At 44.4% G+C, this 26660-nt stretch overlaps 1 protein-coding gene across 16 annotated transcripts in view; it reads right to left on the reverse strand.

Annotated features, from left to right (window-relative positions):
- The window catches only part of ST3GAL3 (ST3 beta-galactoside alpha-2,3-sialyltransferase 3), a 383098-nt gene that overhangs the window by 192365 nt on the left and 164073 nt on the right, over window positions 1–26660 (reverse strand). For 12 of the 16 annotated variants that reach the window (XR_004646912.1, XR_004646911.1, XR_004646913.1 and 9 more), the window contains one exon: window positions 18343–18435. The exons of the other annotated variants lie outside the window; for them this stretch is intronic. Coding sequence is in view for 9 of the 12 variants with exons in the window: in XM_034779913.1 (XP_034635804.1) it covers window positions 18343–18435 (93 nt within the window). In the remaining 3 variants the exon portion in view is untranslated. The remainder of the gene's footprint in view (window positions 1–18342; window positions 18436–26660) is intronic. 16 annotated transcript variants of the gene reach the window in all.

Here is a 26660-nt window from a genome sequence, read left to right on the forward strand (position 1 = left end):
CTGGTAGGGGAACCCAGGCCTGCCCTCTTCTCCGGCTTCCAGCCCAGGGGCATTCAGATCAGCAGTCTGGGCCTTGTCTCTCTGCCCTCACTACACTCTCCCTGGGCTTCTTCCTGCTACTGGTTCCCCTCGTCTTCCTGGGCCTATCAGTTCCCAAAGCCGCCTCCTTCTTCCCAGGGAGTGACTGCAGCCTGCAGTCTCCACTCACTCCTCCCTTTCTCGTGGGAGTGTCTGTCTTTTCCCAGCAGCCCCTTTTCCTTTCAGATCCTGGGTTTTATAGGCCCTGCCTATTCCTGCCCAGCTAAGCCTCCTTAATTAGCTGCCAAATTGGTTAATTGGCCTATCTGGCCTGCATTAAACCCTGCAGGGTGAGTGTGGGTAGACACTCCATCACAGGATCCTTTTGCCTCATCTCACTCCCCTCCTTTTCCTCCCCCATCCCTAAGGATGAGATGAGAGCTGAGCTGAGCAGATGGAAGGCAAAGGTCAAATCTTAGGAATATTCTGAGGTTGTTTGTGAAGCAATTCCTGAATGGAATCCCATGGTTTATGGCGCCGTATGATACGTAATTTCGCTCACAGAACAGTTTAGTTCCACTACTCAGCGGCTTGGATCCAGGGCTCCCACATCACCTTGCTGATCTTCCATTTTCGGAAGCCAGTCCAGAACTCGAAAGGTTCAGGTTTCCTCGCCCCTTACAGTTATTTGCTATTTCCAGTGCTGCTTACCATGGCAACACATCAAACTAGTCCAATCAGATCATTATCGGATGGCTGCTGAACAGGTCTTACACATTCAGAGACAACAAAGTAATGCAACACCTGCAGCACTGAACCCCTATTATAGCAGCAATAGCCTGTGTGAGTAGAACGAGGCGATGAATCTATGGCACGCTGCTGCTGCGAGCTGACCAGTGGCCCAAGGTGCATGCTAACAGTGTTGTGACCCAAAGGAACGGCGCAGCATGGAGACGGAGGCTTGGCAGCCCATGGAGCAAATGGAACAGTGTGACCTGGAAACGATGCAGCAGCCCACAGGAGCAATGCATGCACAGAGTGGCTTCCGGGCTGGGCTGTGGCCACCAGGAATGACTGAAATGATGCAGCAGGGAGACAGCCGTGCAGCACAGAGATAAACCAGTCACCAATCGCAGGGTTCGAAGACTATGAAAGCCCTAAGGCAGCGATGCACAAAAAGCAACAAATGAAACAGAGTTCGGCTCTGAACGGGTCAATTCAGACAAGTCATTTGGCAATTCTAGGGCAGTTCATACTGAGAAGCATCTAGAATGAAGAGAATTCCACGATTCTAGATTTGTTTGAATTACTTGTGTCTATTTTAGCTGTTGCTGCTCTCTAAACTTTCCTAAACCCAGGGTGACCTTTTAAAAAAAATAAAAACCTGAAAAATCTGCCAGCACATACAAACATATACTAAAACATGCTGTCCGGAACAAACAGTCCTCCAGAAAGGGCACCAAATAGTCTCTATAATAAACCAAGAGCAATTAGTGTGCTGGGAAACAACTCAGCTGATTTGACTTCAGTGGAGTAAAGGGGGTATAGGACAAGGAAGGCTTTGCAATCCCACGAGACAAACATTCCCTACGTCTAGCTAGAGACAGGATTATCTCAGAATAAACCACCCTCCTGGTATTAGCTTGTTTTAATTATGGAATCTTCTGTTAATCATAAAATGACATTGAAATATTTTGAATCTAACTGAATAAAGACAGCCCTGTCAGTGAAAATATCCATAATAAACTCACTGGTGGGGGCGACTTTCAGCGCACTCCCCCTCACTGTAAAAAGCTAAGTACCTTCACCAAAGTGAAACAAATAGTGCATGAATAAAGACAAACATTTCACAACAAAGACAACAAACTGCTTAAAAAGTGCGCCTCCAGTCGTTAAAAGGAGTCTGTACGGGTGACCCCCCCAAATGGCATCTGTCACAATGACTCCGTGACTTCCCCAGCACGTGTGTTTGGTTTCGACACTGACAGATGATCGTTCTAATGGCCGGCATGATAAACTCAGCATGGGTTCTTTCTGCGTCTTACAGCCACCTGCTGCAGCTGCATTCCCGGTACAGCTCCTGTTCCTGTCAGAAGGCTGCTACTGTCACTGCTTCCTCAAACTCAAACAGCAGAGCAGTGTCTAGATGCTACCTGTGCACAACGGCCGTAGCGCTACCCAGAGAGGGGGCTGCTTCTTTCCTCCTCCAGGATTTCCAGGAATAAAAACACACCACATGCTGAAGTGTTACACGCCTGCAAGAACTGCGTTGCTACACAGCTAATCTGGCAGCAAGCAAGAAGCAAACAGGAGAAGGGTTGCAGGACGGGGACGCGTTTTCTGTTAGAGTAGTCAGGGTCTTAGCATCAAATGCTAGAAAGATCCTAAAGGAGAAATACTTTAATGCACAAGCTTCCCAGCTTTAACCAGTTTATAGAAAGGGAACCCGAGGCTCCCTTCAGCTTCATTCCCCAGACAGGGTCCTCTGCCAGATCCAGAGAGAGACGTCATTGTCTGGTGAGGGTAGCTCAGTCCATTCCCTAGACTCTCCATGACCCTGGGTCAGGGCTCTGTCTAGGCCCTGCCTATCTCTGTTGCCTTGCCACATGGGGGAAGCCAAGTCCTGCTGCTGGATATGAACAAAGCCGTTAGTTCCAGATGCTCCCATGCCTCCTTGTTGGGCTTGATTTGGGAGTGCCCTAGCTCTCATCTACCAGAGTTGTGTGGCCAGAGAGAAGCATGTCACGCAGGGGTGCCTCCGCAGTCAGTATCTCTCAGACACTTCAAGCCCTCTAGTTGGGAACTTCCCAGATTGGCTGCCGCACTGAACTGGGAGGAGGGCAAGGACACTTCCTCTTCCTGCTAAAATTACCTCTCCTGCAGAACCCAGGAGAAAATCCTACTTGGCTGGCTGAGCAGGACAGAAAACTGTCTTGCTCTTTTTGCAGGGAATTAACTTCTCTTTTCTTGATCTAATATGTACCACAGAAAAATGCTTTTCAAATAGCAGTCTGAAAGCAAAGGGAAAGCCACAGACATTGCTCCAATCCCTGCAAGGAGTTCTACTCTTACTGTACCATCAAGGAACCCCCAAGTAATTTCACATGCTCACAACATGCAAGGAGCCAAATACTGTTATTCTTATGAAACCCAAAGAAGTTCAAAGGTAAGTGAGAACAGAACTTGATCCAGGACAGTTTAACAGCAGTGAACTGTTGAGCCATTCCAGTGTAGGGTGATCAGTTTCCTTACAAATGTGTGTTTATTTAAGCCAAGTTTCTTTATCCTGGACCTATGAGGAAATCCCCACTTGAAATGACCAGCTACACAGCAGAAGTAAACAGACTCTGCCTTTATAAACTGTTTAGTATCCTGTTGTTCCATAAATAGTCCGTTGTAGTTTGCCAGTAGAGCAGGGCTGGCCAAAGGAGAGCCAAAGGCTGATTCTGTCGGGGGCCAATAGTCCCAGACAGCATTTCAGGTTTTGTGAGGAAGGTGGTGAGGTTTTCACACTCCTCTCCTCTTACACCAGGACCTGTATGTCTGCCCTGCCCTCCCTGAGTTATGGATACTCCCCTGCCAACAGGCACAGCGCAGCAGGAACAAGTTCAGCAGTGGGAGAATGCACGCTAACTTATTCAACAGAGCTTTGAGCCCCACATCTTCCGTGACCGCTGTCTCAATCCCCCAGGTGATGTTTAAGTAAAAAAGAAACACAAATCAAAAGCAGAGAGTCTGCCACAACCTGCTCCACGGAGGCGCCTGTTTGCCAAAACACAGGTTACATGAAGGCAGCCCGGAGCTGGTAGCTTTAAATATCTATCCATCCATCAGGCCCTGCATTACAAAACAGCATCGAAATCTAAACACAGGACACAGGGAACAGCTTGCTTGTGTTGCTCCTCTCTCATCTGCCGCCTGGTGAATGACTTGGCGAAGCTTTGAGCATTCCCGTTAGCACACTCTTCAAAAGTTGTTCCCCCCCTCCAAAAACAAAGTGTAAGATGTACAGCCTAAGGAGCGTTGTGCTGTGAACCATAAAGGTTGCTGTCCAAAGTACTTGAGCTGCAGGTGCAGGGCTCAGCAGTGAGAGGCTAGCCCAGGGTGTGGGCCTTGTACAGTTTGTAGAAGACCGGTCACTGCAGCAGTCCATGATGATGAAGAAAGCCCCAAACTGCTTCTCCACTGACGGCCCAGCTCTGGTCAGTTGCTTCTGTTCCTCCTTTCCTGAAGTAATTGTAACAGCTCCTAATATTTGGAGTAGCTCCTTCCCCAAACAAGTTCTTTTCTCTTGCTTTAATAGTCAATTAATTTAAATAAATAAATCCAAGCCTGTAAATGACCATTTCAGATGGAGACATGAGAAAGCAGAGAGCCCACAACCAGAGGCACATCTGATTATTTAGGAGTAGAAATAAAACCAGACGCATGCAGGCATTTAAATTGGAATAACCTGGCAGTAAAGCCCATTTGCCCTGACCCATCATGATTTTTCAGCACAACCATATTGGCTGGGAAATGATTTTAGTACTACTAATAATAATTAATGGAGATATCCCATTTGCTAGAACTGGAAGGGACCTTGAAAGGTCATTGAGTCCAGCCCCCTGCCTTCACTAGCAGGACCAAGTACTGATTTTGCCCCAGATCCCCAAGTGGCCCCCTCAAGGATTGAACTCACAACCCTGGGTTTAGCAGGCCAATGCTCAAACCACTGAGCTATCCCTCCCCCCCAGCGTACTGGTGCCTTTGCACTGGGACAAAATACTTCATACATTTGGAACTTATTTGGCATCACCAAACCAGAATACACTACACTAGCCTAAGTAATTTTATACTAGTCTAACTGCTTCTACACTAGGAGTTTTTGCCACTTTAACTCTGCTGGCACAGTTAAAGCACCAAAGTTTGTAAGGGTGGCCAATGGCTGCCTGTAAACCTTGGGATGGAGGGGCCCAGAGAAGGGCAAAGCAAGCTGGATGGCACGGTGCCACGCAAATACTCCAGCAGCCAGCCAGGAATGTTGTGGGTCGGGGGCGACTCTGGTGTATCCTCCACCCGCACACGGTGATGACAGCAGGTGGCTGAGGATCTTGGCCCAGATCCTCATGGTATTTAGGTACCTAATTCCAACTGAAATTAAAGGGAATTAGGATCTGGCTCTTGCTCCACACCCTGAGGCCTCCTCCTCCCCACCACAACCGGTGTTCTAGAGCACAGTATATGCCACATCACATCCCAGCCTGGCCATGGGCTGGTGCAAACCTCTGCAGGCTCTCTGCCCCACACCTCCACACCCTGACCCCCGAGCCAGCACACAGAGGGTTCCCACTGGCAACTTTACACAGGGCTGGGCAGCCACTGCCAGCCTGGGGCCTCACCTCCCCATCCACCCTGGGGGGCAGAGATTCCTTTCTTCTTGGTCTGCAGGGGACACACACCAGTGGCTCTGCGAGCTCACCCCTCCTAGAGGTGGTGCATCCTCCCCCAGCCTCTTCCTCCCCCCATTAGACCCACTGCTGGCACATCCAGACCTGCTCTTTGTTCCTTTCCCTGATGGCTGCTTGGCTCTGGGGAGGGGAGAAGAGGGGAACAGAGTCAGAGACCAGCACTCTGCCAGTCTGCTAGGGCTGTAAAACACTTTACCAGGTCGGGAGTGTAATGAGAGCATGGGGTAGCCACTGGCTGTGCCCACCCCACCCCCAATCCAAAGCACCTTAGAGCCACTCAGGGATGTAGCCTCAACCCCCCATCCCACCCAGGAGGGACATATTGGTGTCCCCATTTGCTAAAAAGTGAGGCACAGACAGGAAAGTGACTTGTTTAAAATCAGGGAGTCAAGGCACAACCATCAGAAACAGAACCCTGGAGTCCTGGCTCCCCAGTCTTCTGCTCTAATTTCTAGGCCAAACTCCCCCACCCATACCCCCGCTCCATGGCTGCGAGTACCAGAGGGTGTGTGTGTGTCTGTGTGTGTGTGTGTGTGTGTGTGTGTGTGTATAGACTATTGTAATTATAAGAACGGCCGTACTGAGTCAGACCAATGGTCCATCTAACCCAGTATCCTGTCTGCTGACAACGGCCAATGCCAGGTGCTTCAGGGGGGAATGAACAGAAAAGGGCAATTATCCAGTGATCCATCCATCCCCTGTCATTCAGCCCCAGCTTCTGGCAGTCAGAGGTTTAGGGACACCATAAGCATGGGGTTGTGTCCCAGACCATCCTGGCTAATAGCCATTGATGGGCCTATCCTCCAGGAACTTGTCTAATTCCCTTCTGAACCCAGTAATATTTCTGGCCTTCACAACATCCCCTGGCAACAAGTTCCACACAGTGACTGTGGTTGTGTGAAGCAGGTTTGGTGTCCAGAGGTTTGGAAGGATGAGATTTTTAATTGGTAAATATCAATTTCACTGTATAGACAAACTGATGAAAAAATATTTTAACTGATTAATAATTGAAATTTACAGAGAGGCAAAGTAAGAAAAATGCTGGTTGAGAACTTATTGATTTAAAGATATTTACTTTGTATATTTTGACATGTGCTGTTGACAATTTGTGTTTTAATAATTATAAATCTTTAACTTTTTGAATCCTGGTTGTCTGAGCAACCCCATTGTCTGACATCCCTTAATTTCCCACAACTGAAAATGTAAAATAAAAGGATTAAAACACAGTTTTGTACAATTGTGACAATTTAAATTGATAAAAAAATTCTTAAAATAAACATTGATATCTGTTGAAATTATAAAAAAAATAAAAATCCCACTTATAGTCACCCTCTGTTTTCAGTGTGTAGCAAACTATCTAACCACTTTCATGGTTAGATAGTTTTGATTGTTTTGTGTTTCATCAGTTTGTAAGAGCTCTTCAGGAACCAGGGAGATTCTCCAGGCTGCTAATTTTCCTGTAAACGTCTCTTCTTTCCAGCTTGTTAACTCCCCTATTCCCTCCCTCAGCTGAAACCAAGAGGAGCATTCTTCCAAAGAGGAAGCAAGAACTCTCTTTGGAATGAAAAGCAGCCACCACACTGTGACAGAAGACCACCCGGGGACATCCTGAGTGGGACTGTTTGCCAACTGATTATTTCTCACACTGACACTTAGGGAGGAGATGGGTGCTGCACAGCTCACGTGCAGGATTTGGAAGAAATACAATACTATCCTAATTCACTCCTTGATTTTCTTTCACTGTGTATTTAGCCCAGGACCACAGTAAAAAGCACAAGCGGAGAGAGTCACTGTACTGATGGAACCCAGATGGCAGTACAGCCATGATGTTTTCCTTTGCAATCCAGTACAGTCTGGGTAACCTCTGTCCATAAGAATGGCCGTACTGGGTCAGACCAAAGGTCCATCTAGCCCAGTCTCCTGTCTGCTGACAGTGGCCAATGCCAGGTGCCCCAGAGGGAATGAACAGAACAGGGAATCATCAAGTGATCCATCCCGCCATCAGTTACTAAGAGTCCCAGTCATCAGTTACTCAGCACCCATGGAAACAGGTACTTTTACAGCAGTTTGAAATACTCATTGTTGTAATAGCTCGGAGCATCTTGTATTCTGTTTAGTTGCTATTTTGTCCTTCATTTCTATTGGTTTGGGATGTTATGAGGTCTGACGGACTGAGCGCTGGGGCTACCTAAGGAAGTGGGTAGTAGTTAGCGTTCCCCTGAGGGAAACATGCCTGTACAGATTTGTCACCCAGAACTCAACCCTTGAAACTGTGAAGAGTGTGCAGGTAATCTATCTCCTTAGGTCTTTGTCTCAGAACAGCAGAGGAAAGTAAGTTTCAGCCTATGGTTTGCGCTGCCCAGGAACCCACCCTGAACTTACCAGATCAGCGTTCAAAGGAGCCTTTTTCCTGCCAGTTATTTCCAAATTTCCTCAGTGAGTTATGATTGCAGCAGTCACTGGGAAGCTGAATAAAATCCCAGACTCTTAAAACAGTTTCTGTCTCCATCATATACTATCCAGACTGAACAAATCCCATGGCAGAATATCTCAGTTGAAGAATGACCTGGAGTCTGAACACTGTCCCCTTTCTAGAATGCCAGCACAGGAATGCCATCTGTTTCAAAAGTAAATTGTATTGAGACCTCTGACTAAGTCTGTAGAGCACTTAGAGCAATGGGACCCCATTCTCAGCTGGGGCCTCTAGACACGACCATAACAAGAGGAGGTTACTTACCTGCAACTGGAGGTTCTTGGGACCATGCGGCAGTGAGAAAGAACTGGAGATGTGGTCGGTCTACCCCTCCCTTTATCTCCTTGGATGAAACCATGAGGTGAGGCAATGGCCCGTATGCGGACCAACAGACGCTATTACTTTCAAATTCTCCAGCTCCAGATGCATGCTGCACATGCATAAACCCCCAGTAGAATACAATAGGGACCATAACTCAAAGAAGGGCAACATAATACAGTCAAGCCCAACAGTCACATGGTCCTGAGACGATTTCTTCTTCTTTCCTTTTTCCCAACTAGCAGGGGATGGGTCACCAGATCAGGCTTTTCCAGGCTCGCCAGTCCAACTCTCGTTCCATATTCACTCCATCCCTTGGTACACAATGGGACTACCATTTTCTTGGCTATCTTCTTGTTCTCAACCCCGGAACTCCAATCTCAAATGCCTTCCTAACAGGATCCCCTTCATCCATCCTTTGTACATTACCACACCATCTCAGCCTCCTCTCTTGCAGCTTCGCCCGGATATCACAGACCTTGGTCTCTCTCCCGATGACATCATTCTGCATGTGGCCAGCAATGTCACCTCTCCCACTGCCATTCCCACCCCTCCAACATCTCATTTCAATGGCTTCATGTCTTCTCAAGTGCCTTTTTGGTCGCCCACGTCTCTGGTACTTACAGAAGAGCTGACCTTACTATGGTTTTGTATAGTTGCCTCTTAAGTAGCCTGGGTATTTGTTTATCATAAAGCACTCTATCTATTTTGGGCCAGACTTCCGCTAAGCTCAGCAGCCTTGCCTACAGTCATTTGCTGCTGACCAGCCACAAGGTACTTGTATGGACGCAGATAATGGCTCTTAATGTTGATAGTTATCTGTCTTGGTTCCACACAAGTCACCCACATGACTTCAGTCTCTGCTTTTCACATTTTGAGACCATATGGTACCTAAAACTAGACATTAAGATTCAGGTACAAAGACCTTGTGTCAGTGCAGAACTGAACTGGATTTGTGGCGAAGGGACACAATTTCAAGATAACTATGGACCCAATTAAAATCCAACAGCTCTAGTTCAACACAACAATACAGTCCCATGCTAAACTCTGAAGAGGTTCCTAAACTGAACAGAGGAATGCTTTTTTTTTTTTCAAACATAAAGATTGCATAAACCATATTTGAAGGAAACAATTACAACCAGAGCTTCCCCAGGACCCTTTTGTTCAGCACTGATATCATGGGGTTGGTGAAGACATGTTGCACATGCAGTACTATTAAGGGGGTGGTCAAGCTTTACAAGTAAGTTCATCTTCAAGGACAGGATGCACTACAGTACCTGGGAGTTGGAATCCCCACTTCAGACAAGCTGTCTCTTTTTTAAAGGTTTTATACATTCTTCTTCTATTATTATTATTATTATTGATGGGTTGATTTTTAGATTTTTCTGAAATGTATCAATAAATGCACTGAAGTATTAAAAAAAAAATCCCAGTGAACAATTTGAACTCCTCCCCCCATTCTCTATACAAGGTCCTGGTGCACTAATAATTAGCAGTGGCATCACTTTTAACCTGTCCACTCCAGCAGAGCTAACTTGCATGGGTAAGACCAGACCCAAGATACCAGCACTTTGAATTCACAAAGAGAATAGGAGTTAATGGGAAGGGAGCAGGTGCTCCACGTGCAGAGTGCTAGATAAAATTAAATCATTCTGATTTTGTAGCAGGAGTTCTCCCTCACTTCTATCCTGTTGTGATTTGAGGAACTATGGTGAGTTAATAGGTTTGTGGCAAAAGTGATGAAGCTATTAAACTAATAACCTTACTGTAATAAATTCTCTGATAGGAAAACACAGTGGGGTGAACAACCACAGCAGATACAACTAGCTCAGTTTAGTTGAGGTGAATTAATCCGTGAGGAGAATTGGAGCCTTTGAATTGAATAGACCTTAGCAGCTACTTCAGCACTTGTGCTGAAGCTGAACTGAGTGAATGTGATTTTGTTTTTCAAGCAGCCACGAGCATGTGATGGGGAGTCCTGGCAAGGGAGAAAGACCTTTTCGTTTAAACTATGTTGATTTTTAATTTTAAGGTAAACAATATGCTCCATGTAGGATTTTAAATCTTGATTTTTTTTAAACTGTATTCTTTCAATAGGTAAATTGTGAAAGCACCTATAGGGTTAACCAGATTGGGACCTTATGGTGCTAGACACTGCACTAAATGTATGTCTTAAAAAATGCATGCCCATTTAACTTTGAAGAAGAAATATTTAGAAAGGTGGCAAAACTCACTGTGGAATGGAGTTTGGTGGCCTGGTCTGTTAACTCTTCAGCTTTTCATTATGTGGGTCTTAAGTTCAAATCCTACCTCAGGTACCCAGTGAAAGAGAGCGTAATACTCTCATCCTACTTCCCCATTTACCCACATTAAAAAAAAAAAAAAGAACAATACATTTTGTCAAGATCCAGCACTCTCTCCTTGGGAGTACCACAGGTTAGGACTGAGAATCATCGGCAGAGCTTGGAGAAGTCCAGGACTGGAAGAGAAGCAGGGTCCAGGTTAGGATTGACATGCACCCACAGAGACAGAGAGGGGAAGTGATGAAGACCAAGATGAGAATAGCAAGGGATGCTGCAGAACAGAGTTGAGGGGCACTGGCAGAATTGCAGTGGGTGGAAATTTACACAGCACTTGTCGTTCTATGCACGGCTCTACTCTGTGCTATTGTCCTCTTCTTCTGTGAGAGCTAAAATGTGTTTTGAAACTTATTTAAAAAGAGAGAGCTCAGCAGGGAAATATAAACTCAGCAGTGCTCAAATGGGGGTTGTTTTTCTCAGCATGGAGAATGAGGTGTAGTTTTAAAGATGAAAGGAGTTGGACTGGAATGAGTTAATACTGAGAGAATGACAATCTATGATTCTCTAGAAAGCTGGCATCAAAATAATTAACCAAACTACTGTAGCCTTTTTGCTCCCAGCCATCAACAAAATAAGGAAGTCTATGATTCATGTCAATGACTTGGGTTACTAAGAGAGACTCTTACCACTACAGCTGTGGTCATACACATCTTTTCCATTGCCTTGTATGTCCATTCATTGCTGTGGTCACATTATGACCTACAGTTCCACCATGCTATTGAATTTCCCCTCTTCTCTCTACCCTGGCTTTGAAATTCTCATCCTTGGTCAAAATCCACTTCACTCTCTAGGTCAAAGGGAATCTCAAGAGATAACCTCTTTTGGGAGGGGGACATTCAGCATGTAAGGCTGTCATTCATTGAGTCAAATACCTTTAAGCACCCTTTCCCCATATTATCTCTTCTCAGCAGCAAATTCAGGCTCATTCATGGGCTATGAACACGCCTTCCCTAATCCACCACAAATCTTATTTTTAGTCTTAGCCATCATCACACGAGTCTGTGGTTGGAAAGCTGTAGGCAGCTGAACCCTGTTTAACAAGCATATGAACAGCAGATTTGTGGTTTGCAGGCAGAAGTTTCCTTTCTATTCTGATCAAGAATAGGGTATACAGAAAGAAAGGGGAGACAGTCATGTGCAGACACACACAAAACAGACCAAGCATATAGAGCACTCTGGTGTTAACACAAATGCAGCAAGTTAGCGTTCCCCATTAAAAGGTCAAAACATTCGCTGAGTACTGAAATCTTTAAGCTGACCGAAGTCCCAGTAAAAATAGCATTTTTCACTGAACCAGATCCCAGAGATGCCATTGAGGAACTGGTTTTCACTCAGGGTGCTTTTACTTCCAATTTTCTCCACACCATTCCTCAGGCAGCAGTCCTGCCCCTGACCCAAAAAAGGCTACTTTGGTTAACAGAAAACATGCTGGTTAAGACGGGACATGAGAAAGCAGCAATCAAAAATAAATATGAAACAAATAAAAAAAGGGAAGCTAATTGCAATGTATGTAAATAGAAATTAAGGTGTGCATGCTAATGATAAGGAAAGCGGAAGTTCCTAATGAAAAAATCCGTCGCCAATAAGATTAGGCACAATAAGGAAGATTTAAAAACAATACATCAGGAACAAAAGGAATCCTAGCAGCGCTAATGGTCTGTTACTAGATGAAATTGTTGATGATAATGCAGCTAAGGCAGGAGTATTGAATAACTATTGGCTCGGTTGTTGGAAGAAAACTGGATGATATATTTGTCTAATGATGATTAAATACTTTCTACTTCAACAGTAAATAAGAAAGATATTAAACAGAATCGATTCAAGTTAAACCTTTTAAAATCAGCAGGTCTGGATAACTTGCCCTGAAGAGTTTAGGCCGAGGAGCTCTCTGGACTGTTCATGTTAATTTGTAATAAATCTTGGGAAACTGGGGACGTTCCCAGGGGCAGGAGGAAAGCCAATGTTGTGTCACTATTTTAAAAAGATTACATGGGATAAACTGGTAAGTATAAATCTGTTAGTTTGACATCAATCCTGGGCAAAACAATGGAATGGCTGATATGAGACTTGATCAGTAAAGAACTAAAGGATAGTACTATAACTAATTGGCTTTATGGAAAATAGGACTTGTCAAAAGAACTTAATATTCTCTGATGAGATTAAAAATTTGGTTGATAAAGGTAAGTGAGTTCACATAATAAACTTGGACTTCTGTCAGGCATCTGACTTGGTATTGTACAACGTTTTGATTAAACATTAGCACTACACAAGATCAATATGACACATATCATAGATTAAAAACTAGCTAACTGAAAAAATCTCAAAAAGTACATACTAATGAGGAATCAGAAATTAGTGAGGATGCTCTGGATGGATTCCTGCAAGGACTGATTCCCAACACATTATTATTCAATATTTTTAATAACGAGCTGGAAGAAAATAAAAGGTCACTGTTGATAAAGTTCACAGATGACACAAAGATTGATGGAGAAGAAAATGAGAATGAGGATAGATCACTTATACAGAGCCATCTAGATCAATTGAACAATATGCATTTTAATGCAGCCAAATACAAGTCATATATCTAGGAACAAGAACATAGGCCGTATATGCAGATTGGAAAATTGTATCCTGAAAGCAGTGACTCTGAGTAAAACTTAGGACTCATGGTAGATAATCAACTGAACATGAACTTTCAGAACAATATTACATCTAAAAGAGCTAACGTGATTCTTGAATGCATCATCAGGTGACTGCACCTCTACCTCGATATAACGCTGTCCTCGGGAGCCAAAAAAATCTTACCGTGTTATAGGTGAAACCACATTATATCGAACTGGCTTTGATCCACCAGAGTGCGCAGTCCCGTGTCCCCCCCACCCCCAGGGAGCACTGCTTTACCGCGTTATATCTGAATTCGTGTTATATCGGGTCACATTGTATCGGGGTAGAGGTGAATCTAGTTGGGAGTAGGGAGATGTCATTACTTTTGTGTATTGCAGGGGTGAACCACCTAATGGAATATTGTGGTGTTTCCACACTGTAAAAAGAATGTTGAAACATTGGAAAGACTTGACAAAAGGGCTACGTGAATGATCCGAGATCTGGTAAACAGGCCTTATAATGACAGCCAGACACACAGAGTGCTACTGAAGAGAAGGTTAAAGATGACTTGATCATGGTCTATAAGTACTCATTCAGGGAGAAGATATCGAATACTTAGGGCTTTGTAAGCTATCAGGAAAAGACACAAGATCCCATGGTAGGGAGCTGAAGCTAGAAAAACTGAAACTGGAAATAAGATGCACATTTTGGACAGTGAGGGTGATTGGAATAGTTAACAAGGGATGTAATAAATGCTCCATCAGTTGAAATCTTTAAATCGAGATAACTAGGATATGACAGATATCAGAATCACTGGGTGAAGTTCTCTGGCCTGTACTATGCAGGAGGTCAGACTAGGTGATCATAATGGTCTCTTTGGGCCTTAAACTTTATGGCTATATTAAATCGTCTTGCCCTGCCCCTATGACGAGTCATTTTCAGCCTCACAATCCAGCATTCCCCTATCACTGTTAGCTATTTCAAAGCCTCTGCAGCTCATCCCTTCTCAGAGGTTAGGGGTATCCTTTTGACATGCAAATACTGTGGTGATCATTCTCTACGTCTACTCTCAAGCAAGCAAAATAGATTTTTAGCAGCCACATTCCTGAGAGAGAGGCTGTTCGTCTCCCTTCACAGCAAATCGGGAGGTCTGCTTTTTGTTTTGTTGCTTTTTCTAAAGGTGGCATACGCACCAGTCAGTTTCAGACCTCTCCCCCTAGACAGGGAAGGCAGAGACAAAGGACTTTTAGTTTCAAAGACTTTAAAGTATAGCTTTATTCAACTTCAACATTTTCAATATGTGGAATCAGTTAATATAAAACAAAGCCCATTACTTCAGTAAAACAAGAGGTAACTATTTTATTCAGCTTTTAACATCCTCCCCTCCTTATTTAGTTACTCCTCTTTCTACAACAGATGTATTTTTTACTCTCATACTAAGAATCTGCTATAATGCCGCTGAAATCATTGCTGAAATTATATACACTCTCTTGCATGTAGATTTTCCATGGCAGATAGGCCAAGTAACAGACGGCAGAGACTGGAAATTAAGAATGAAAGGAGCTTCAATGAAAATACTGTAATCTTGCAGCAATAGTCTCATTCTGGTGTGACCCACTGCCAGGCTGGGAAAATGAGAGCTGGTTCCCCACTGCCGGAGAGACCAGCAGCACTGGGCCTGCACGAAGCCACCCGAGTTCTGACAGCACCAAGCAGCTCAGGGCCTAAATCATGCCTAAGCTTCAGCAGGCTTCACAAACTCCGGGTTTCCCCGCATCTTGCCCTCAGGACCTGTTCTGGTCGAGGTGCCCAGAGAATGCCTAAGAACATGGCTATCAGATCAGGTTCTGCACAAAATATGGTGTGAGCGGTGGCATCCACAAGCCCAGTGGCACTAACTCAGGATGCGGGAGACCTGGGTTCAAATCCCTTCTCCGCCTGATTCAGAGAGGGACTTGGACCCAGCTCTCCCACATCCCAGGTGAGTGCCCTAACCAATGGGCTACAGGAGGTGTTTTGGAGCGGGGCTCTCCCAATCCCTCCTGTTGAAGATATCCCCTTTGTCTGAAATATACCGTCATTGGGCCAGAGTGAGTGAGTACAACACTACAACTCAGCACTCACCTGGGCCAGAGAACTGAGCATAAGGGAGGCACCAGCACTTCTTCATGCATGTGAGAAAGGGCTGATCTGGGTTAGGCATCTAACTCCAGGAGAGGGTTCACAGCACCTCCCTCCAGCCTAACTCCATTTGGGGGGCATCCCCGCCCCCCAACATTTCCTACTGGCTAGCTAAGGCGGCTCCCCGCTCAGCATGCCGCTCCGCTCCTCCCCCCCCCTTTTTTTTTTTAAAGGCACCTCACTCTCCCTAGGCATTGTATAGGGAGACTGGGTGCCTAACTCAGGGTTGTGAATTCCTCTAGGCAGCAAGGCACCTAAAAGTTAGGTATTGCAATGCTAAGCACTGGAGTGCCTAACTCCCCTTGTGTATCTAGCCCATGGTGTTTTTCTCAAAAGGCCCACTTCAGGAATTTTGTGATTACATGTAAAGAGGAAGTTACTTTCCTTGTGGTAAATGGAAGCTCTTTGAGATGTGTGGTCCCTATCTGTACCACAAGTTAAGTAATTTCCTCTTCTTCTTTGAGTGCTGGTCCCTATGTGTATTCCACTGTGGGTAACTGACCAGCAGGAGGAGGATGCAAGGATGCAGAGCTGTTCGGAGAACTGCTGTCGCAAAGGATGCGGTGCAGTCCTGCACTAGTGCATACGGTCTCTCAAACGTGGGGCTGGAACTCCATGTAGCTGCTCTGCAGATGTTGAGTAAGACTTTGGGATTGGGATGCTTGATCCTGCCCTTCTCCTGGGTCAAGAGATTGGGAAAGGACTGGATGCTGAATGGAGGACGAGATGACAATCACAGGAGATTTGAGAACCAAAACTGTCTGCGCGACGACTGGGGGTGATGAGGACGGTGCCCTATCCTGACGAGTTTTCCGAAACACCTGAGGTAGGAGTGGTAAGGGAAAAAAAGGCATAGCTCAGGTGGTCTGCCTGTCGAGAGCATCGACCTAACAGCATAGTCCTAGAGCTCCTCTGCACCAATATATGTTGCTGTTCTTGTTCATTCAAAGGGCAAAAAGATCCCGAGTGGGGGAGCACATTGAATGAGGAAGCTATCTACTACTGAGTCATGCGATGCATGGCAAAATGCCTGCTGAGGGTGTCCACCAACACATTCGATAAGCTGCTGAAAGGCTGATTCAATACCTGATACACCATTCCACAGGGTGACTGCTTCTACACATAGGGAACTGATTTCGCCTCTCCCTGTTTGTTGGTGAAAAAGAGGGTTGTCTTGTCATCTGACATTATGTGGACATGTTGGGACAGATGAATTGTAAACAAACCTTGCAAGCTTCTTGGATTAGCCAGGGTGCCAGAAGGTTGATGTGCATCCCAGTCTTTAGGGATCTCCAAGCGCTCTGTGCCATATGGCTGTCCATGTGGGCCCACCAGTAAGACAGAAGCGTCTGTAACGATCACCTGGCCTGGCAAGAACAATAGGAAGGGGACGCCTACATGTACCTGATGGGAATACTTCCACCACTTTAGGGTAGACGTGACTCTGGAAGAAATTCTTGTTATGGTATTATACTGTGTTTGATCTGGAGCGCCGTCTGAAGGCAATCTAGATGGAGTCAGGTGCCTAGAGTTATGTAAGTACATGAAGCCATGTGCCCCAGGAGGGAAAAACAAGCTCTGACTGGAGCTCGAGGGTTGTACATAACCTGATCTATTAGGTTGCTTATGGTTGTTGATGTCCCTTGATAGGTAAATTGTCACCATGACTGGATCTACAGTGGCCCCTATAAAGTTTATAGTCCACAGTGGAGCAAAGACAGACTTTTCCAATTCACACTGACTCCTAGAGAGGAAAGTAGCTGAAGCACTGATGAGGTTGACTTATAGGCTTCCTGACGTGTCTTGGCAATGAGAAGCCAATCGTCAAGATGGGGAAACTGAAGAAGACATTCTGTCTGAAATGAGCTGCTGTTACCAGAAAGACTTGGTCAAGACACTGGGGGCAGTGGCAAGGCCGAATGGGAATACCCTGTATTAAAACTATTCAGAGTTCTCCATGAATCTGAGACAATGCTATCACATTGAGAGCTGTGAGCCATATGCCATTTTCCAGCGATGGGATTATTTATGCCAGAGTGACCATGCGAAATCTCATTTTACAAATAAAGCTGCACTTGTCGTTTCAATGGAGTTGCACCTGCTTACACCAGCAGTGAATTTGGCACTGAGCCTACACTCTTTGTTGATCTACTACTTGCATCAATGAAGATACCGTACTGTAGAGTCATGGGGTGAAATCCTGGCCTGACTGAAGTCAATGGCAAAACCCCATTGATTTCCATAAAGCCAGGATTTTACAAGGGGCTTTATGTTCCAGTTTCCAGTGGAACTAGAATAGCAAAATAAAGCAGCAACCATCTACAAGACAAGCTACCTACGAGTAGCATACTGAGGTTCCCCTGAGACCTCTTCCACTTGGTTCCCCACAAACTCAGTTCAATTCCAGTCTCGTCACTCAAGGCTCCTTTACTAGCATACAATCAAACTACGCTTGAGTCGATCAGGCTCCAGCATAGGGGGTGGGTACAGAGTATACCACACATCCAAAGCTGCACAGCAAACCTCTTCCTTTATATACATTTATACATTACATTGTATTTACTATACATTGCATCACATGTTCTGGCATTGGCTTGGTCGCTTTGTAGGAACCAACCCATGTACAACACATGTTGTCCATGCACGACTTGCTCTTTACTTCATCTTACCTTCCAGGTTTATCGGATTCATTATTATCTCGTCAACAGTAAATGGTTCCCTGGGTATCCCCCCTTATCTTAGCCAGTACAGATATTCTGTTCCCAGCCTGCTGATCATTTCTGGGGAGACAGGATTAGGGAGGTAAATGGGGAGGCCTCATTCACAGCCAATTACTCATGTCAAGCCAGGCCTACAGAGAATCCTGCATGCAGAGGGGGAAGACAGTTTGGGAAGAGCAGGGCTGTCAATTACAAACACTGGGGAACTGATCACTTACTTTGGGAAGATGGAAGTCATGAGCGCTGATGCATACCCAGGTTTGCAAACTCCCTCAGAGAAATTTGCATACTTTGATGCTAGTTCTGGAGGCCTGTGGAAAAAAGGATGAGAGTCAAGACTTTCCAGGGTATGTAAATGCTGAGTGTGTCACCCTGATCCTTTTATTATTTAAATCTTTTCCTTAACAGTGCTTCTCCAAAACAGCTATGAAGAATCTTAACAGAAACAAAAGGTTTTTTGTTTGTTTTTTACACTACTATGGGAGAATATCAAACCACCGTGGGGTCAGAAATATCTGAAACACCACTAAATCACTACTTCTATTGCGGGACTTAAAACTCTTAGGAAAGTGACGCTCCAGGAAGGAATTAAAGCTATCCAGATACTATTTTAGATGGCTGCCTCTCCAAAAGGAAGTGAAGACTAAAAGGTAACAGAGAACCACTTGTTCAGGCTATTTTTCTACTACACCTCTACCTCGATAGAACGCTGTCCTCGGGAGCCAAAAAATCTTACCGCGTTATAGGTGAAACCGCGTTATATTGAACTTGCTTTGATCCGCCAGAGCACGCAGCCCTGCTTTACCGCGTGATCAGAATTTGGGTTCTATCGGGTGGCGTTATATCGGGGCAGAGGGTTACTTGCTAGAAGTAAGATGTCAGTGGAAATATTACTTACAGGACAAGTTTCAAACATTTTAATCCAATTACAAAGCAGATTTCTACTAGCCTACAGCCATCAGCCACTGTTTAGACTTGAAAGGGGATGGAACCTTTGGGCAGCCAAACAGACAGAGCTGCCCTTGTTCTATTGGGAAGTGGCCTAATAGCACAGCCGGTCACGGGCCGAGCAGTGACTCCAGATACAGAAGCCTAATGAAAAGAGCAGTAACTGACACACAGTCTAAGTGGTTAAAGCTTGGCACTTGGAGAGAGGAGATTTGAGTCTAGTACACAACTTTACCACAGACTTACTGTGTGACCTTGAGCAAACCTCTCTGTGCCTCTGCTCCCCATCCGCAAAATGGAGATACTACTACTCATCCATATTACAGATATATTGCAAGGCATAAATCATTAATGGAGATACCTAGATGCAAGCCACTACACAAAAATTATTATTCCAAACAAAAAAACTGATGAGAAATGGTCCTACAGCACTAGAGATATACTGCACCATTGATAGCAACTATTCAACAATGACATTTTGATAAGGTTCTAAAATAGTAGTGAGAGAAGGCGAGTAGTGTGGATCCATGCAGACAGTCCTCTCAAAGAATCTCAGTTACCACCAGAACTGTTCTTTCTTCTCCAAGCATTGCCTACATAGATCCTGCCTCTAGTTATTTTGTCCTCCCACACCAGTTGGCATTGGGATCTGATGTATTCATTTAGATTGAATATGCAGATCTAAAGAGTTAAAGGTGTTAACACGACCAGTCACTATCAACATTGAACAGTTTTAAACAAAGTTAAAACCTCCAATCGACAAATTTTAAACACACCAATTTTGGTTCATTGATTTCCATTCCTCTACTCCTCTTGTTTACCAATCATCTTAACACAGTCCTTGAGTGGAATCAGTACAGCCCTTTCTGTTCGGACTAATTCAGTCTGTCTCTTTTTTGTGTCTTTTCTCATCAATGTTTGTTGTGATCACTTATTGTGGCACTTTATGAACTTTCTCTCACTTTTTACAGTTGAACAATTAGTGGAAATTTGTAGGCCCATTTATCACAACATAACCTCTCTCATGGCAAGGGAACACCCATATATGCTACAAAATCTGCATTTTAAGGAACAGCTTCCTTCTGTTGATTTAATAAGAGCTATTTACATCTAAGCAATGTAGTTTATACACATTTGGGAATAGATGGGAGTTGGAGAAAAGGAAAAGTTATTCCTACTTGGGAATTTCCTTTCTTAGAACCTTCATAGGCTCGTGGTTAAGGCACAGGCTGAAGATTCTGAAGATATGGGGACAATTCTCAGATCTGCCAGATCTTAATTCTCATTACTTTATCCATCTGTTCCTCATCTATAAAGTGAAAGTAATAATACTTCCTTTCGCAGTCTTGTCTATTTACGTTGTAAACTCTTCAGAGTAGGGACTATCCTTGCTATGTCTGTGTGCAGGGCACAGCACAATAGGATCCCTCTCCTGGTTGGTGCTACTATCATACAAAGGAAAACAGTAAAGGTGGGATTTTAAAAAGTGCCTACGGAGTTAGCAGCACAAGTCCCACTGTGACTTTCAATGGGGTTTGTGTTCTTCACTTCCTTAGGTGATTTTGAAAAATCTCACCCTAACTAAATAATTGAGTCACCAAGACTGCTGGCTCCTGTCAAACAGAGAGCAGTACTACTAATAAATAATGATGATTATGTGGACTTGGACCGTGCCGTCCAATCAAGAAACTCAAAGTAGTTTACAAACATCAGATAACTCAGGCACTACTGTGAGAGAGGTAAATATTTTACATACACAGAAAGAGGCTCTTTTTAACTCAAAAGACCCCAGAACCACTAAAATGCAGTCGGGAGTTGGAGCATGATATGTTAGTCAGCGAGACCACAGCACACTGGAAAGTGTGTAAGGATGTGTGTATGTATAGGAAAGAGGGTAAAATTTTAGATACACCAGGCAAACTCTAACTCTGCAGTGACATTGGATCTTTACTGTTTGAACAGTGAAGTACTGACAGGACAGAAAGCCCCTCAATTTGTTAAGGTTTTCTCCAACAGATCCTGGCATCATAAACTGCATAATGTAGAATTCACTTATGTCAGTAGAAAAAGCGGAGTCATCCCTGCCAGGATTTGAACCTGGCATTCCAGGGAGTCCGGGTATTCCAAACCTACGGCTGAGACTGCTAATCCGCTGTTTCTGGTTTACTGTAATACTATATTCATCTGCTATTTACACCATGGTCTGGTGGTGGTGGTAGAGACTTTCAATGAGTTCAGTTATAATGAGTGGTTCTCCCCTGGCCAGGGTGTGAGACAAGGTGTATTTTGTCCCCAAGCCTTTTTAACGTATGTGCAGAATTTATGGATGTGAATCATGGGAAGTTAATGCTTCTGACAAGAAGAAAACTGAAGCTTTTGAAATGTGGTGCTAGCAAAGATTCTAAGGTATCTCCTGGATGAAAAACCGAAAAATGCCTACATTATAAATATTAATGGAGAGAAAACTGATGTCAGAAATCAACAGATGGAAACTTACGTACTTTGGTCACACTAGGAGTAGATATGGAAATAACCTGAAGAAAGTTACTATGGAAGGAATGGTGGAGGGTCATGACAGTAGGGGTCAACCAGTGAAAAGATGGATGGATGGTGTGCACTGGGTCTCTGGAAAGTTAGTAATGGATTGAGAAGACTTCTCGCAATTCTGTCATGTAATAGTAGTAGGCATCCTTCAGTCTCGAGAGACCATGGGTATGCACTCCTGAGAGGTAAAGAATTTACTCAGTTGGGTTTTTGGCAGCCGCAAACATGGCTGAAGAGACCCACTTGAGAGAAACAATCTCTGCCGCATCTGTCACATTTAAAGGTGACGTTTCAACCTTTGGGCTCTGCCTTCTGCAAGCTCTTTTCTCCTCTGCTAAACTGGACGGCTTCCTCTCAGAACTCCAGACACCTTTGTTAAGCTCTTGTTTCCAAAGGCTGTGGTCTTGAGTGTGATCTTCCCATTTGTCCACCTCCATGTCCATTTTTTAAGGCCTCACTTGCACACATCCTTGAAACACAATTTTGGGCATCCTTTGGGTCTTTTACGAGATGCCAGTTCGCCGTAGAGGATGTCCTTTGGTATGTACCCATCATTCATTCAGCACCCATGCCCAAGCCAGCAGAGGTGTCTCTGTTTGAGGAGTGTTTGTATGCTGGCCCTCTTGAGCACCTCAGTGTTGGTGACTCTGTCCCTACAGGAGAGTCCAAAGATCTGATGAAGGCAACGCATATGAAAGCTGTTGAGCCTCTTTTCCTGATGAGCGTCTAAGGTCCCTGTCTCACTCCCATACAAAAGTGTGCTGATCACACACGCTCCATACACACAGATCGTTGTGTGTTCTGTCCGTTTGTTGCTTTGCCATACCCTCTTGTCTAGACATTGTTGAGGTGGCTTTTCCAATGCGGATGTTGAGTTTGGTTTCAAGTGAAAGGTTGACTGCAATAGTGGTACCCCTGGTATGTTAACTCGATCAGCATTTCACATTCACAGTTGTTGATCTTGATGGAGGGTGCTTCCTCAAATCCTTGGCACATTATGTTCGTCTTTTTTAGGCTTTTAGTAAGCCCAAAGTATTGGCAGGCTTTGGAAAACTGTCCATTAGGCTTTGAAGATGAGCTTCTGTATGGGGTGTCACTGCTGTGTCATCAGCAAAGAGGAGGTGTTGGATAAGGGCCTCCTGAGTTTTGTGAGTCTTGCAAGATTGAACAGCTTTCCATCAGATCTTGCATGCAAGTAGAGTCCCTCTGTTCAGTAACCAAAAGCTTGTTTCAGTAGCAGAGAGTAGAAGATCCCAAACAGAGTTGGGGCAAGTACACGGCCTTGCTTAACTCTGCTACGAATCTGGAAAGCCTCAGACACTAAGCTGTCATATTGGACACTGTGTCGTACATCTTTTCATGGAAGGATCGAATCATGCTTAAGAGCTTGCAGGGACATCCAATCTTTTCTAGAAGCATGAATAGTCCACTTCTACTGACAAAGTCAAAAGCCTTTGTGAAATCGATGAAGGCTATGTAGAGGGGCTTCTTTTGCTCTCTGCATTTCTCTTGTAGTTATCTCAGCGAGAAGATCATGTCAATAGTAGACCTTTCTGCTCTGAAAGCCGCATTGTGATTCAGGATAGATTCTGTCTGCAAGGCTCTGAAGTCTGTTCAGGGCAACTCGGGCAAAGGCTTTTCCCATAATGCTAAGAAGGGAAATGTCACGATAGTTCTTACAGTCGCTCTTGTCACCCTTGTTTTTATAGAGAGAGTGATGACGTTGGCATCTCTCATTTCTTGTGGTACTTCGCCTTCTTTCCAGCACAGACAGAGCAATCATGAAGATGTTGCAGTAGAATAGGTTTTCCGCATTTATGACGTAGGATGGTATGCTGTCTTTTCCAGGGCCTTTTCCATTGGGGAGGCCATCTATGGCAAAGCTAAGCTCCTCGACAGTTGGTTCATCGTTGAGTTGGTTCATAAAAGGTAGGCTTTCGGTGGCGCTGATGGCTGCATCCGTAACAATATTTTCACAAGAGTAAAGCTCAGAGTAGTGTTCTACCCAGCGATCCATCTGCTTGGTGCGGTCGTTGATTGTTTCCCCGGTTGTTGATTTCAATGGGGCTGTCTTTTTTGAAGTTGGACCCACGGCTTTCTTGATCTCGTCATACATGTTTCTGATGTTGCCTCCATCAGCTGCTACTTGGATGCTTACACATAAGTGCAGCCAATAGTCATTGGCGCAGCGTCGAGCAGTTTGTTGTACCTTGGTTCTTGCCACTCTCAGTGCTTGTAAGGCTTTTTCATCTAGGTCTTTCTTGTAGTTGGTTTGGGCTATGTATTTGGACTCTATGACTGGTGTCAACACACTGGTATATACCATCAAACCAGTCGTTGGTCTTGTTTCCTTCTTCCCAAAGGCTGACAGAGCTGCATCGTAGATTGTGTTCTTCAGTTGCTCCCACTTCAGCTGGGTGCTTGTGGCAGAATCACTGGTGTCAAGGGCTTGTTGTAGTATGTTCTTGTACTCCTGTGACTTTTCTTGGTCCACTATGGCACTGATGTTAATACGAGGACATCTTTTTACTTTAGATCTGTGTATTTTCTTTGGTTTAAGTCTGACCTTGCTGCATACCAGAGAGTGGTCTGTGTCGCAATCAGCACTTTGATAATTGCAGGTAATGAGGAGGATGTTAAGGTTGGTACGCCTTGTGATGATAAGATCCACTTGGTGCCGGTGGCCAGATCTGGGATGTTTCCAAGACACTTTGTGTTGCGGCTTTGTCTGGAAGAATGAGTTTTTTACACAGAGATTGTAATAGGAACAAAATTCTAGCAGTCTCTGACCATTTCCATTCATCTTACCAGTTCCGTGTTGACCAAGCAGCTGGTCCATGCTTCATGATCAACTCCCACCCTTGCATTAAAGTCCCCTAGCAGGAAAACATATTTGTGTTCCAGAATCTTGCTGATGGTGGTGTTCAACTGGTCGCAGAACTGGTCCTTGATGTCAGAAGATGAAGAGAGTGTTGGGGCATAAACACTCAAGGTTGACTGGGCTCTCAGATGTGAACAAGCATAGTGCCAAAATTCTTTCTGATCCATCTGTAGGTGGCTCAACCATCCCCAGAAGGGAGCTCTTGATGGCAAATACCACTCCGCGCTCTCGCGTTTCTTCTACACTCATCCTCTGCCAGAAAAATGTGTAGTCTTTTTCTCGGAGAGATCTGCTTGATACTAGCTGTGTTTCTTGGAGGGATGCGATATCCATATTGAGTTGTTTCAGCTCATCACTGACCACGACAGTTTCACATGCATTGTTGATCTGTTCAAGGTGCTCAGATAATACAGTTGTCATGGTGTGAACGTTCCCGCTCTCTATCTTTAAGGATGTTTTCTTTCTTTTACTTGATTTGCCAGGTGCATTGGTTACAGTCCACTTGTCAAATTATAAAACTCTAAGCTCCAAGCACCCATTGCAGCAGGCAGACTGCGGCAGCTATTGTCTGGGGGCTGTCCAATTTTATGGAGGGCGATGGATGTCCAGTGAGATATGATGATCTCTCCCACCGTTGGAGACAGCCGCTGGTGCTCAACTCTACAGCAATTGTGTAAGAGCTTAGAATTCTGTCATGATATCGGTGATATTCAGGCATGAATAAGTGAATTGACCTTTTTTATGCTCCCCTCAATTATACAGGAATTGTATGACTTGCCCAGTTTCAAACACTGAATCAATGAGAAGCAGGAATTTATCCTAGAGTCTTGATTAAAATCCCTGCACTAACTACTGAGTAACACTGTCTCCTGAACTAGTACTACCTACTTCCTCCTTGTCTCACACATAGGCACTATACTACCTGCCTCTGGACCACTACCAAACACTGTCAGCAAAGTTGACATGAAATTGAAAGCAACTGGAATATATCTGAAGCCACCATGGCAGAGAGTCATTACTGGCATACAGTTTGAGTAGCGAACGACTGACATAACTATTTAAACCACAGTGATCAACTTGAAAATGATCCCAGAATTCCCACAAAAATTCCCTTCCCACAAAACATGCAGATTTCCCCCCATGCTGCTTCTATACTGTTGCCTTCATTATCAAATTAAAATGCCATCATCCACACAATCCCTGTAAAAGAATAATAGGCTGAAGTGTTCAGTGCATTTGACTCATGTTCGGTGGCCAGTGGGTACAGCGTAGCGGATGTTTGAGCTGTCAATTAGGAAAACCACAAAAATATCCAGAACTGCTGATGCCTGAGGGGCAAAGCAGTTAACATTTCTCAGCAGTCATAAAACTCACGTTCCAGAGCGCCAGAGGCAGAACAGCACTCATGAGCCAACCGCAGCTGCTATCTCAGATCATTTAGCACTTGTTTATCTCCCCGACTCTACTCACGTTGGGCTAGCCTTTTACAGAGCCCTTGAAATGGGAATTTTACATTTTAATCCCTTTTGGGGACATTTTTATTAGACCGCATTAACATCAGTCACCACAGCTTTCAAATTTTAAGAAACTGTTACAAAGATGCTCATAGACAACATTAGAAATAATTATCAAGCACAAAACGTGGGCCATGTCAAAGAAACACCCTGGAGTAAGATTGTATGACTGCTGTCCCTCAGTCCCCTTGCGACCTCCACCCCATGAGTTATCCAAGTGAATCCAATTTAACTATATAAACGTGTTCTAGGATTTTTCAACAAGATCCAGAATCCTGGCACAGAATTAAAGCCTTTGCTTAAATCAGACTACAGTCCTTCCTCTATAATAAGAAGCTGTACAAGAGGGCAGGGAGTACACACGTAATTCATCCATTGAATTCACACACAGTTATCTGGTTTAAATCTGGGTGACATCAGTAACCAGACAGCTACATAACAAAAGCATGCACTGATTACTAAATGAGTAAGGGCATTAAAATGAACAAACAGGTACCTCCTCTGGGATGACCTTACACTTAGAGGTAACTTCTGAATCAGTTGCTTCTTTGGAGATCAAACATGGATTTCCTTTCTTCTGTCATTATTGTCCTTTTCTATGAAAGGAAGATATGGCCTCATTCACAGAGCACTTTATAAGATGGCCTTT

This window comes from Trachemys scripta, chromosome 8, assembly GCF_013100865.1.
Source record: "Trachemys scripta elegans isolate TJP31775 chromosome 8, CAS_Tse_1.0, whole genome shotgun sequence".
NCBI classification, from domain to species: Eukaryota; Metazoa; Chordata; order Testudines; family Emydidae; genus Trachemys; species Trachemys scripta.